This window comes from Nerophis ophidion, linkage group LG22 (genome assembly GCF_033978795.1).
Source record: "Nerophis ophidion isolate RoL-2023_Sa linkage group LG22, RoL_Noph_v1.0, whole genome shotgun sequence".
NCBI lineage: Eukaryota > Metazoa > Chordata > Actinopteri > Syngnathiformes > Syngnathidae > Nerophis > Nerophis ophidion.
In genome coordinates, this window is record NC_084632.1 from 43115522 (window position 1) to 43129186 (window position 13665).

A 13665-nucleotide genomic window follows, 5' to 3' on the forward strand; every position below is an offset into this window, starting at 1 on the left:
GGGGAAGATGGTCCTATGTGTGCCACTTTGGGACTATTTGGCTCCTTAAAGGGGAAGATGGTCATTTATAAGGTAGTTTAGGTCTATGTTGGGTCCTTAAAGGGGAAGATGGTCCTATGTGTGCTACTTTGGGACTATTTGGGTCCTTAAAGGGAAGCTGGTCCTATGTGTTCTACTTTGACTCTATTTGGGTCCTTAAAGGGGAAGCTGGTCCTTTTCAAGGTACTTTGGGACTATTTGGATCCTTAAAAGGGGAAGATGCTTCTTTTTGTGCTACTTTAGGAGTATGTTTGTTCCTTTTTAAGGTACTTTGGAAATATTGGGTCCTTAAAGGGGAAGGTGGTCCTATTTGTGCTACGTTGGGACTATGATGGGTCCTTAAAGAGGACAATGGTCCTTTTTAAGGTATTTTGGGACTATTTGGGTCCTTAAAGGGGAAGCTGGTCCTTTTCAAGGTACTTTGGGACTATTTGGATCCTTAAAGGGGAAGATGCTTCTTTTTGTGCTACTTTAGGACTATGTTTGGTCCTTTTTAAGGTACTTTGGAAATATTGGGTCCTTAAAGGGGAAGAAGGTCCTATTTGTGCTATGTTGGGACTATGTTGGGTTCTTAAAGGGGAAGCTGGTCCTTTTCAAGGTACTTTGGGACTATTTGGATCCTTAAAGGGGAAGATGCTTCTTTTTGTGCTACTTTAGGAGTATGTTTGTTCCTTTTTAAGGTACATTGGAAATATTGGGTCCTTAAAGGAGGATATGGTCCTTTCTAAGGTACGTTGGGACTGTGTTGGGTCCTTAAAGGGGAAGATGGTCCTTTTTAAGGTATTTTGGGACTAAATGGATTCTCAAAGGGGAAGATGCTTCTTTTAGTGCTACTTTGGGACTATGTTAGGTCCTTTTTAAGGTACTTTGGAAATGTTGGGTCCTTAAAGGGGAAGATGGTCCTATTTGTGCTACGTTGGGACTATGATGGGCCCTTAAAGAGGACAATGGTCCTTTTTAAGGTATTTTGGGACTATTTGGGTCCTTAAAGAGGAAGCTGGTCCTTTTCAAGGTACTTTGGGACTATTTGGATCCTTAAAGGGGAAGATGCTTCTTTTTGTGCTACTTTGGGACTATGTTGGGTTCTTAAAGAGGACAATGGTCCTTTTTGAGGTATTTTGAGACTATTTGGGTCCTTAAAGGAGGATATGGTCCTTTCTAAGGTACGTTGGGACTGTGTTGGGTCCTTAAAGGGGAAGATGGTCCTTTTTAAGGTATTTTGGGACTAAATGGATCCTTAAAGGGGAAGAGGCTTCTTTTTGTGCTACTTTGGGACTATGTTAGGTCCTTTTTAAGGTACTTTGGAAATGTTGGGTCCTTAAAGGGGAAGATGGTCCTATTTGTGCTACGTTGGGACTATGATGGGTCCTTAAAGAGGACAATGGTCCTTTTTAAGGTATTTTGGGACTATTTGGGTCCTTAAAGGGGAAGCTGGTCCTTTTCAAGGTACTTTGGGACTATTTGGATCCTTAAAGGGGAAGATGCTTCTTTTTGTGCTACTTTAGGACTATGTTTGGTCCTTTTTAAGGTACTTTGGAAATATTGGGTCCTTAAAGGGGAAGAAGGTCCTATTTGTGCTACGTTGGGTCTATGTTGGGTTCTTAAAGGGGAAGCTGGTCCTTTTCAAGGTACTTTGGGACTATTTGGATCCTTAAAGGGGAAGATGCTTCTTTTTGTGCTACTTTGGGACTATGTTGGGTTCTTAAAGAGGACAATGGTCCTTTTTAAGGTATTTTGGGACTATTTGGGTCCTTAAAGGGGAAGCTGGTCCTTTTCAAGGTACTTTGGGACTATTTGGATCCTTAAAGGGGAAGATGCTTCTTTTTGTGCTACTTTAGGAGTATGTTTGTTCCTTTTTAAGGTACATTGGAAATATTGGGTCCTTAAAGGAGGATATGGTCCTTTCTAAGGTACGTTGGGACTAAATGGATCCTTAAAGGGGAAGAGGCTTCTTTTAGTGCTACTTTGGGACTATGTTATGTCCTTTTTAAGGTACTTTGGAAATAGTGGGTCCTTAAAGGGGAAGATGGTCCTATTTGTGCTACGTTGGGACTATGTTGGGTTCTTAAAGAGGACAATGGTCCTTTTTAAGGTATTTTGGGACTATTTGGGTCCTTAAAGGGGAAGATGCTTTTTGTGCTACTTTAGGACTATGTTTGGTCCTTTTTAAGGTACTTTGGAAATATTGGGTCCTTAAAGGAGGATATGGTCCTTTCTAAGGTACGTTGGGACTGTGTTGAGTCTTTAAAGGGGAATATGGTCCTTTATAAGGTATTTTGGCACTAAATGGATCCTTAAAGAGGAAGAGGCTTCTTTTTGTCCTACTTTGGGACTATTTTAGGTCCTTTTTAAGGTACTTTGGAAATATTGGGTCCTTAAAGGGGAAGATGGTCCTATTTGTGCTACGTTGGGACTATGTTGGGTTCTTAAAGAGAACAATGGTCCTTTTTAAGGTATTTTTGGGACTATTTTGGTCCTTAAAGAGGAAGCTGGTCCTTTTCAAGGTACTTTGGGACTATATGGATCATTAAAGGGGATAATGCTTCTTTTTGTGCTACTTTGGGACTACGTTAGGTCATTTTTAAGGTACTTTGGAAATATTGGGTCCTTAAAGGGAAAGATATTCCTTTTCAAGGTATTTTGAGACTATTTGGGTTCTTAAAGAGGACAATGGTCTGTTTTAAGGTACTTTGGAAATATGTGTGTCCTTAAAGGGGAAGATGGTCCTTTTTAAGGTACTTTGAGACTATTTGGGTTATTAAAGGGGAAGGTGGTCCCATTTGTACTACTTTGGGACTATTTGAGTCCTAAAAGGGGAAGATGGTCCTTTTTAAGATACTTTGGGACTATGTTGGGCCTTATAGGGGAAGATGTTCCTTTTTTAAGGTACTTTGGGACTATTTGGGTCCTTAAAGGGGAAGAAGGTCCTTTTTGTGCTACTTTAGAACTATGTTAGATCCTTTTTAAGGTATTTTGGAAATATTGGGTTCTTAAAGGAGAATATGGTCCTTTCTAAGGTACTTTGGGACTATGTTGGGTCTTTAAAGGGGAAGATGGTACTTTTTAAGGTATTTTGGGACTATTTGGATTCTTAAAGGGGACGTTGATAGATAGATGGATGGATGGATGGATTGATTAGGAAAATTAAAAGATGGTCCTTCCTAAGATACTTTGGAACTATGTTGGCTTCTTGTTGGGGAAGATGATCCTTTTTAAGCTACTTTGGGACTATTTGGGTTATTAAAGAGGAAAGTAATCCTCTCTGGCGTACTTTGGCACTATTTGAGGTCCTTTTGGACTTATAAGTAAAAGATGGTCTTTTGTGGGTACTTTGGGACACCGGCACTATTTTGGTTGAACACGATCCTTTCTGGGGTCCTAACTTTTGATTTTAAACATGTTAAACATAAATAATGACTTTTCAGTATGCGACCATTGGTGGAAGATGTTTGGACAGTTATTAGCAAATAATTGTCGTCATATTACATCACAAATTGATTTAAAACATTTAATTTCTCACCGTTGCAAGAAAATGGCGCGGCCAACAAAAGTGCAGCTGTGGACACCTCTGTGTTTCTGCATCATTGACCTGCAACTGTTTGCTAAGAAAGTGACTCCACACACATGTTATTTTCCACCGCTTCCAGGCGATGCCAGCTGGCTGCCGAGAGCGACCGCAGACGGTTGCTACGGCGATGTCTGCACGAGTGGCGGCTGCGGTGCCGGCTGGAGCGAGACAAGCGGGACCTGTTGGCCCAGCAGCACCAGACCCGGATCAAGATGGCCGCCCTGATCAGCGCCGCCTCCACGGGCCGACTCCCAACCCCCGACATGTTGGACGCCCTGGTAATGTCCCAAAACTTTTGTCCAGAAACCCAGCCTCCTTTTAGTGTCAAAGATTACACACTTGATCTGGACCACATTGTGTTCACATTGCACAAGTGAAGTCAATCTGGACCACATTGTGTTCACATTGCACAAGTGAAGTCAATCTGTACCACATTGTGTTCACATTGCACAAGTGAAGTCAATCTGGACCACATTGTGTTCACATTGCACAAGTGAAGTGAATCTGGACCACATTGTGTTCACATTGCACAAGTGAAGTCAATCTGGACCACATTGTGTTCATTGCACAAGTGAAGTCAATCTGGACCACATTGTGTTCATTGCACAAGTGAAGTCAATCTGGACCACATTGTGTTCACGTCGCACAAGTGTAGTCAATCTGGACCACATTGTGTTCACGTCGCACAAGTGAAGTGAATCCGGATCACTTTGTGTTCACATTGCACAAGTGAAGTGAATCTGGATCACATTGTGTTCACATTGCACAAGTGAAGTGAATCTGGATCACATTGTGTTCACGCCGCACAAGTGAAGTCAATCTGGACCACATTGTGTTCACGTCGCAAAAGTGAAGTGAATCCGGATCACTTTGTGTTCACATTGCACAAGTGAAGTGAATCTGGATCACATTGTGTTCACACAGCACAAGTGAAGTGAATCTGGATCACATTGTGTTCACATTGCACAAGTGAAGTGAATCTGGCTCACATTGTGTACACGTTGCACGAGTGAAGTGAATCTGGATCACATTGTGTTTACATTGCACAAGCGAAGTCAATCTGGACCACATTGTGTTCACGTTGCACAAGTGAAGTGAATCTGGATCTCATTGTGTTGACATTGCACAAGTGAATTGAATCCGGATCACTTTGTGTTCACATTGCACAGGTGAAGTAAGTCTGGATCAATTTGTGTTCACATGGCACAAGTGAAGTAAATCTGGATCTCATTGTGTTTACATTGCACAAGTGAAGTGAATTTGGATCACTTTGTGTTCACATTGCACATGTGAAGTAAATCTGGATTGCTTTGTGTTCAGATCGCACAAGTGAATTGAATCCAGATCACTTTGTGTTCAAATTGCACAAGTGAAGTGAATCTGGATCACATTGTGTTTAAATTGCACACGTGAAGTAAATCTGGATCATATTGTGTTCACATTGCACGAGTGAAGTGAATTTGGAACACATTGTGTTCACATTGCACACGTGAAGTAAATCTGGATTGCTTTGTGTTCACATTGCACAAGTAAAGTGAATCTGGATCACATTGTGTTCATATGGCACGAGTGAAGTGAATCTGGATCACATTGTGTTCATATGGCACGAGTGAAGTGAATCTGGATCACATTGTGATCTAAGTACTGCACAATCATTTTAGCTAAGTAAGTAGGGGTCCTGCTGCATCATCACTTGGGGCCCGGAAGAGCCTGCACCAAGTCAACTACTTGAAGTGGATCTGGACCAGTTTGTGTTCACATGGCCCAGATGCGGTCTCATGAAGACCTGAATGGACACAATCCTGAAGCTGCAAGGGAAGTTCTGCTACAAAAGTGGTGTAAATCTCCGACTGTGCTGCAGGTAGAACTCCACGAGCAACCAACGAGTCGACACTCTCAACCCCGGCAGCGGGTTCAACGCCGCCGTGCGGCGCTGGATAAGCGCCGGCCGGGCCCAGAGGAGGACCTGACCTGCCCAGAGGAGGACCTGACCCTCCCAGAGGAGGACCTGACCCTCCCGAAGGACCTGCAGGGAGGCCACTTCCAGCACCGCCACGCGGCCCAGAAGAAGATCATCCTGCAGCAGAGGAAGCGTCTGAAGGAGCAGCAGGAGGAGATCGCTCAGCTCAAGCAGGACAAGGTCACGTCCACCTGGGAGGACAAGAGCAGCAGGTGAGTCTCACCTGTCGCTTGCACGCTCCTGAGCAGGAACAGACTGGCATAATTGATCAGGGCGGACCTGGGAAGTGTGAAAGGTGGAGGAGGATGAACGGAATAAAAACTTTTCACATTCAACACCTGCACTCCCACAGCAGCGCCTCTCTGGAACTCTCTCACCTTTTACGACTCTGCCAATTAAAATCACTAACTATCTAAATGTGCCAATTAAAATCACTAACTATCTAAATGTGCCAATTAATGTCACTAACTATCTAAATGTGCCAATTGATATCACTAACTATCTAAATGTGCCAATTAAAATCACTAACTATCTAAATGTGCCAATTGATATCACTAACTATCTAAATGTGCCAATTAATGTCACTAACTATCTAGATGTGCCAATTAATATCACTAACTATCTAAATGTGCCAATTGATGTCACTAACTATCTAAATGTGCCAATTAAAATCACTAACTATCTAAATGTGCCAATTAATATCACTGACTATCTAAATGTGCCAATTAATGTCACTAACTATCTAAACGTGCCAATTAATATCACTAATTATCTAAATGTGCCAATTAATATCACTAACTAAATGTGCAAATTAAAATTACTATCTAAATGTGCCAATTGATGTCACTAACTATCTAAATGTGCCAATTAAAATCACTAACTATCTAAATGTGCCAATTAATATCACTAACTATCTAAATGTGCCAATTAATGTCACTAACTATCTAAACGTGCCAATTAATATCACTAACTATCTAAATGTGCCAATTAATATCACTAACTATCTAAATGTGCCAGTTAAAATCACTATCTAAATGTGCCAATTAATATCACAAACTATCTAAATGTGCCAGGTAAAATCACTATCTAAATGTGCCAATTGATATCACTAACTATCTAAATGTGCCAGTTAAAATCACGATCTAAATGTGCCAATTAATATCACAAACTATCTAAATGTGCCAGGTAAAATCACTATCTAAATGTGCCAATTGATATCACTAACTATCTAAATGTGCCAGTTAAAATCACTATCTAAATGTGCCAATTAATATCACTAACTATCTAAATGTGCCAGTTAAAATCACTATCTAAATGTGCCAGTTAATATCACTAACTATCTAAATGTGCCAATTAATATCAAATAATGTTCCAATTAAAATCATTATTTAAATGTGTCAATTTAAATCACTAAATAGGGACGGCGTGGCGCAGTGGGAGAGTGGCCGTGCGCAACCCGAGGGTCCCTGGTTCAAATCCCACCTAGAACCAACCTCGTCACGTCCGTTGTGTCCTGAGCAAGACACTTCACCCTTGCTCCTGATGGGTGCTGGTTGGCGCCTTGCATGGCAGCTCCCTCCATCAGTGTGTGAATGTGTGTGTAAATGGGTAAATGTGGAAGTAGTGTCAAAGCGCTTTGAGTACCTTGAAGGTAGAAAAGCGCTATACAAGTACAACCCATTTATCATTTATTTATTTAAATGTCACAAATAATATCACTTACTATTTAAATGTGACAATTAAAATCACAAAATATTTAAATGTGCCAATTAAAACAACGAACTATCTAAATGTATAAATTCAAAACACTTACTATATAAATGTGCCAATTAAAATCACCAACTATCTAAAGGTGCCAATTAAAATCACTTACTACTTAAATGTGACAATTAAAATCACTTACAATTTAAATGTGACAATTAAAATCACCTAACTATCTAAATGTGACAATTAAAATCATTATTTAAATGTGACAATTAAAACCACTATTCAAATGTGCCAATTAAAATCAGTAACTATCTAAATGTACAAATTAAAAACACTAACTATTTAAATGTGACAATTAAAATCATTATTTAAATGTGCCAATTAAAACCACTAACTATCTAAATGTACAAATTCAAAACACTTACTATATAAATGTGCCAATTAAAATCACCAACCATCTAAAGGTGCCAATTAAAATCACTTACTACTTAAATGTGACAATTAACATCATTATTTAACTGTGACAATTAAAATCAGTAACTATCTAAATGTATAAATTAAAAACACTAACTATTTAAATGTGACAATTACAACCACTATTTAAATGTGCCAATTAAAATCTGTAACTATCTAAATGTATAAATTAAAAACACTAACTATTTAAATGTGACAATTAAAATCATTATTTAAATGTGCCAATTAAAATCACTATCTAAATGTATAAATTCAAAACAGTTACTATATAAATGTGCAAATTAAAGTCACCAACTATCTAAGGGTGCCAATTAAAATCACTTACTATTTAAATGTGACAATTAAAATCACTAACTACCTAAATGTGACAATTAAAATCATTATCTAAATGTGATAATTAAAACCACTATTTAAATGTGCCAATTAAAATCAGTAACTATCTAAATGTATAAATTAAAAACACTAACTATTTAAATGTGACAATTAAAATCACTATTTAAATGCAAATTAAAATCACTAAATGTGACCATTAAAATCACTTACTATTTATAATGTGACAATTAAAATCACTTACTATTTATATGTGACAATTAAAATCACATAACTATCTAAATGTGACGATTAAAATGACTATTTAAATGTGCCAATTAAAATCACTAAATGTGACCATTAAAATCACTTACTATTTATATGTGACAAATAAAATCACATAACTATCTAAATGTGCCAATTAAAATCACTAAAAGTGACGATTAAAATCACTTACTATTTAAAAGTGGCAATTAAAATCAGCATTGTCCAAAATTACTGCTGCCTTGCAACATACTGCTGACATCAGCATTAATGTGTGTGTGTGTGTGTGTGCGTGTGTGTGCATGTGCGTGCGTGTGTGTGTGTGCGTGTGTGTGTCTGTGTGTGTGCGTGTGTGTGTGTGTGTGTGTTGCAGAGCGCCAACACAAGCAGCAAAAGCTGACAGCCTCCATGAATCTGCAAAGAAAGATGTGACACGCCAGACAAAACCTCATCCAATCATCACAGGTCTCACACACACACACACACACACACACACACACGCTGTATAAAGAAGCATCTAATAAGAAATATAGAATCAGTTGAAACAGTCTCCACATTTAGCTTAGAGCGGCGTGGCCCGGTTGGTAGAGCGATTGTGCCAGCTACTTGAGGTCCTAGGTTCGATCCCCGCTTCCACCATCCAAGTCACTGCCATGAAGTCCTTGGGCAAGACACGTGACCACCTGCCCCCAGTGCCACCGCCACACTGCTTTAAATGGAACTTAGATGATGGCGTTCACTAGGAGTCACTTGACAAAAGTCATTCAGTTCACTTTCCACTCTCAATTCAACCCAAACATGACTAACTAATGCCTTGTTAACATTACTAACTAATAACTTAATAACCTTAACTAATAACTTAATACCTTACTAAATAAATACTTAAAAACCGTATTAACTAATCACTAAAACCTTATTAACTAATAACTATTATTGTTACTAATACCTTCCTAACTGAATGAACCAGTGAGTTAATAATGTTACTGGAAACTTCCTTGAGTGCTAAGTGAGTAAGTTTAGCAACCGTGTGACTGTGCAGCCATGGAGGAGCGAGCCCGTGCTCGTGCTGAGAGGAGGAAGCAGGTGGAGGAAGTGCAGAGGCTCAAGCAGGAGGAGAGAGAGGTGACACAGGCAGGAATAAACAACATGTGTTTGTTCTTCTACTATATGGAATAGATGGTGTTTGTTTGGAGAATATGGAATATGTGTGAGTCGTTTTGTGTTTGTGTTTTGTTGAGGCGGAGATGCAGGCTGCGAAGGAGCAGAAGCTGAGGGAGGAGGAGATGGAGAAAGTGAAGAAGAGGGAGGAGAAAAAGTTGGCCGTAATTGTAAGACTTTCTGCACCTTCATACTGTTCTGTGTAACATTCTTTACAACAAAACATACATCATAGAACTTTTGTCATGAAAGCTCATTTTGCTGGTGGTGAGGATCTTCTATCTCATCTTTCCACTACAACTATGGTTAGCAAGGACAACAGTCCTTTGTGTTACATGACTGCATTTCCTGTTACAGCATTTTGTGTTCCCACATTCCTGTGACGGCAATTTAGACGGTTACACGCACAGTGCATTAGACTGTTACATCCATAGTGCATTAGACTGTTACAGCCACAGTGCATTAGACTGTTACATCCACAGTGCATTAGACTGTTACATCCACAGTACATTACACTGTTACATCCACAGTACATTACACTGTTACATCCACAGTGCATTAGGCTGTTACATCCACAGTGCATTAGACTGTACATCCATAGTGCATTGGTCTGTTACATCCACAGTACATTACACTGTTACATCCACAGTGCATTAGACTGTTACATCCATAGTGCATTGGTCTGTTACATCCACAGTACATTACACTGTTACATCCACAGTACATTACACTGTTACATCCACAGTGCATTAGACTGTTACATCCACAGTACATTAGACTGTTACATCCACAACACATTAGACTGTTACATCCACAGTGCATTAGACTGTTACATCAACAGTGCATTAGACTGTTACATCCACAGTGCATTAGACTGTTACATCCACAGTGCATTAGACTGTTACATCCACAGTACATTAGACTGTTACATCCACAACGCATTAGACTGTTACATCCACAGTGCATTAGACTGTTACATCAACAGTGCATTAGACTGTTACATCCACAGTGCATTAGACTGTTACATCCACGGTACATTAGACTGTTACATCCACAGTGCATTAGACTGTTACATCAACAGTACATTAGACTGTTACATCCACAGGGCATTAGACTGTTACATCCACAGTGCATTCGACTGTTACATCCAAATTGCATTAGACTGTTACATCCACAGTACATGAGACTGTTATATCCACAGTGCATTAGACTGTTACATCCATAGTGCATTAGACTGTTACAGCCACAGTACATTAGACTGTTACATCCATAGTGCATTAGACCGTTACATCCACAGTACATTAGTCTGTTACATCCACAGTGCATTAGACCGTTATATCCACAGTGCATTAGACTGTTACATCCACAGTGCATTCGACTGTTACATCCAAATTGCATTAGACTGTTACATCCACAGTACATGAGACTGTTATATCCACAGTGCATTAGACTGTTACATCCATAGTGCATTAGACTGTTACAGCCACAGTACATTAGACTGTTACATCCATAGTGCATTAGACCGTTACATCCACAGTACATTAGTCTGTTACATCCACAGTGCATTAGACCGTTATATCCACTGTGCATTAGACCGTTACATCCACAGTACATTTGACCGTTACATCTAGGAAAACTACCGGAGGTCTTCTACCAACAGCCAGTAGACTTGAGAACACACTTATGTAATATGTGACATGTAATGTGTAATATGTGACATGTGACATGTAATATTTAATGTGTGATAAGTAACATGTGATACATACAAACCCTGTTTCCATATGAGTTGGGAAATTGTGTTATCAAACAATCAATCAATCAATGTTTACTTATATAGCCCTAAATCACTAGTGTCTCAAAGGGCTGCACAAACCACAACACAAACCACTACGACATCCTCGGTAGGCCCACATAAGGGCAAGGAAAAACTCACACCCAGTGGGACGTCGGTGACAATGATGACTATGAGAACCTTGGAGAGGACGAAAGCAATGGGTGTCGAGCGGGTCTAACATGATACTGTGAAAGTTCAGTCCATAGTGGATCCAACACAGCCGCGAGAGTCCAGTCCACAGCGGAACCAGCAGGAAACCATCCCAAGCGGAGGCGGATCAGCAGCGCAGAGATGTCCCAAATTGATACACAGGCGAGCGGTCCATCCTGGGTCCCAACTCTGGACAGCCAGTACGTCATCCATGGCCATCGGACCGGACCCCCTCCACAAGGGAGAGTGGGACATAGGAGAAAAAGAAAAGAAACGGCAGATCAACTGCTCTAAAAAAGGAGTCTATTTAAAGGCTAGAGTATACAAATGAGTTTTAAGGTGAGACTTAAATGCTTCTACTGAGCATTTGTTAGATGTAAATATAAACAGAATACAATGATTTTCAAATCCTTTTCAAGCCATATTCAGTTGAATATGCTACAAAGACAACATATTTGATGTTCAAACTGATAAAAAAAATTTTTTTGCAAATAATCATTAACTTAGCAACACGTGACAAAGAAGTTGGGGAAAGGTGGCAATAAATACTGGTAAAGTTGAGGAATGCTCATCAAACACTTATTTGGAACATCCCACAGGTGTGCAGGCTAATTGGGAACAGGTGGGTGCCATGATTGGGTATAAAAACAGCTTCCCAAAAAATGTTCAGTCTTTCACAAGAAAGGATGGGGCGAGGTACACCCCTTTGTCCACAACTGCGTGAGCAAATAGTCAAACAGTTTAAGAACAACCTTTCTCAAAGTGCAATTGCAAGAAATTTAGGGATTTCAACATCTACGCTCCATAATATCATCAAAAGGTTCAGAGAATCTGGAGAAATCACTCCACGTAAGCAGCATGGCCGAAAACCAACATTGAATGACCGTGACCTTCCATCCCTCAGACGGCATTGTATCAAAAACTGACATCAATCTCTAAAGGATATCACCACATGGGCTCAGGAACACTCCAGAAAACCACTGTCACCAAATCCAGTTCGTCGCTACAGTGCAAGTTAAAGCTCTATTATGCAAAGCGAAAGCCATTTATCAACAACATCCAGAAACGCCGCCGGCTTCTCTGGGCCCGAGATCATCTAAGATGGACTGATGCAAAGTGGAAAAGTGTTCTGTGGTCTGACAAGTCCACATTTCTAATTGTTTTTTGAAATATTCGACATCGTGTCATCCGGACCAAAGGGGAAGTGAACCATCCAGACTGTTATCGACGCAAAGTGTAAAAGCCAGCATGTGTGATGGTATGGGGGTGCATTAGTGCCCAAGGCATGGGTAACTTACACATCTGTGAAGGCACCATTAATGCTGAAAGGTACATACAGGTTTTGGAACAACATATGCTGTCATCCAAGCAACGTTATCATGGACGCCCCTGCTTATTTCAGCAAGACCAGTGTTACAACAGCGTGGCTTTGGAAAAAAAGAGTGCAGGTACTTTCCTGGCCCGCCTGCAGTCCAGACCTGTCTCCCATTGAAAATGTGTGGTGCATTATGAAGCGTGAAATAGGACAGCGGAGACCCCGGACTGACTGAAGCTCTACTTAAAACAAGAATGGGAAAGAATTCCACTTTCAAAGCTTCAACAATTAGTTTCCTCAGTTCCCAAACGTTTATTGAGTGTTGTTAAACGAAAAGGTGATGTAACACAGTGGTGAACATGCCCTTTCCCAACTACTTTGGCACATGTTGCAGTCATGAAATTCTAAGTTAATTCTTATTTGCACACAAAAAAATAAAGTTTATGAGTTTGAACATCAAATATGTTGTCTTTGTAGCATATTCAACTGAATATGGCTTGAAAATGATTTGCAAATCATTGTATTCTGTTTATATTTACATCTAACACAATTTCCCAACTCATATGGAAACGGGGTTTGTAATATGATATGTAATATATGATATATATATGATGTATAATATGTAATATATGATATATAATATGTAATATATGATATATAATATGTAATATATGATATGTAATATATGATATATATATGATGTATAATATGTCATATATGATATATAATATGTAATATATGATATATAATATGTAATATATGATATATAATATGTAATATATGATATGTAATATATGATATATATATGATGTATAATATGTCATATATGATATATAATATGTAATATATGATATATAATATGTAATATATGATATATAATATGTAAT

At 39.3% G+C, this 13665-nt stretch overlaps 1 protein-coding gene across 1 annotated transcript in view; it reads left to right on the forward strand.

Moving 5' to 3' along the window:
* ccdc191 (coiled-coil domain containing 191) overlaps positions 1–13665 on the forward strand; it is a 30273-nt gene that overhangs the window by 12161 nt on the left and 4447 nt on the right. The window contains exons 10-14 of the mRNA XM_061883904.1: positions 3687–3885; positions 5469–5779; positions 8695–8786; positions 9361–9443; positions 9560–9649. Of these exons, the coding sequence (XP_061739888.1) occupies positions 3687–3885; positions 5469–5779; positions 8695–8786; positions 9361–9443; positions 9560–9649 (775 nt within the window). The remainder of the gene's footprint in view (positions 1–3686; positions 3886–5468; positions 5780–8694; positions 8787–9360; positions 9444–9559; positions 9650–13665) is intronic.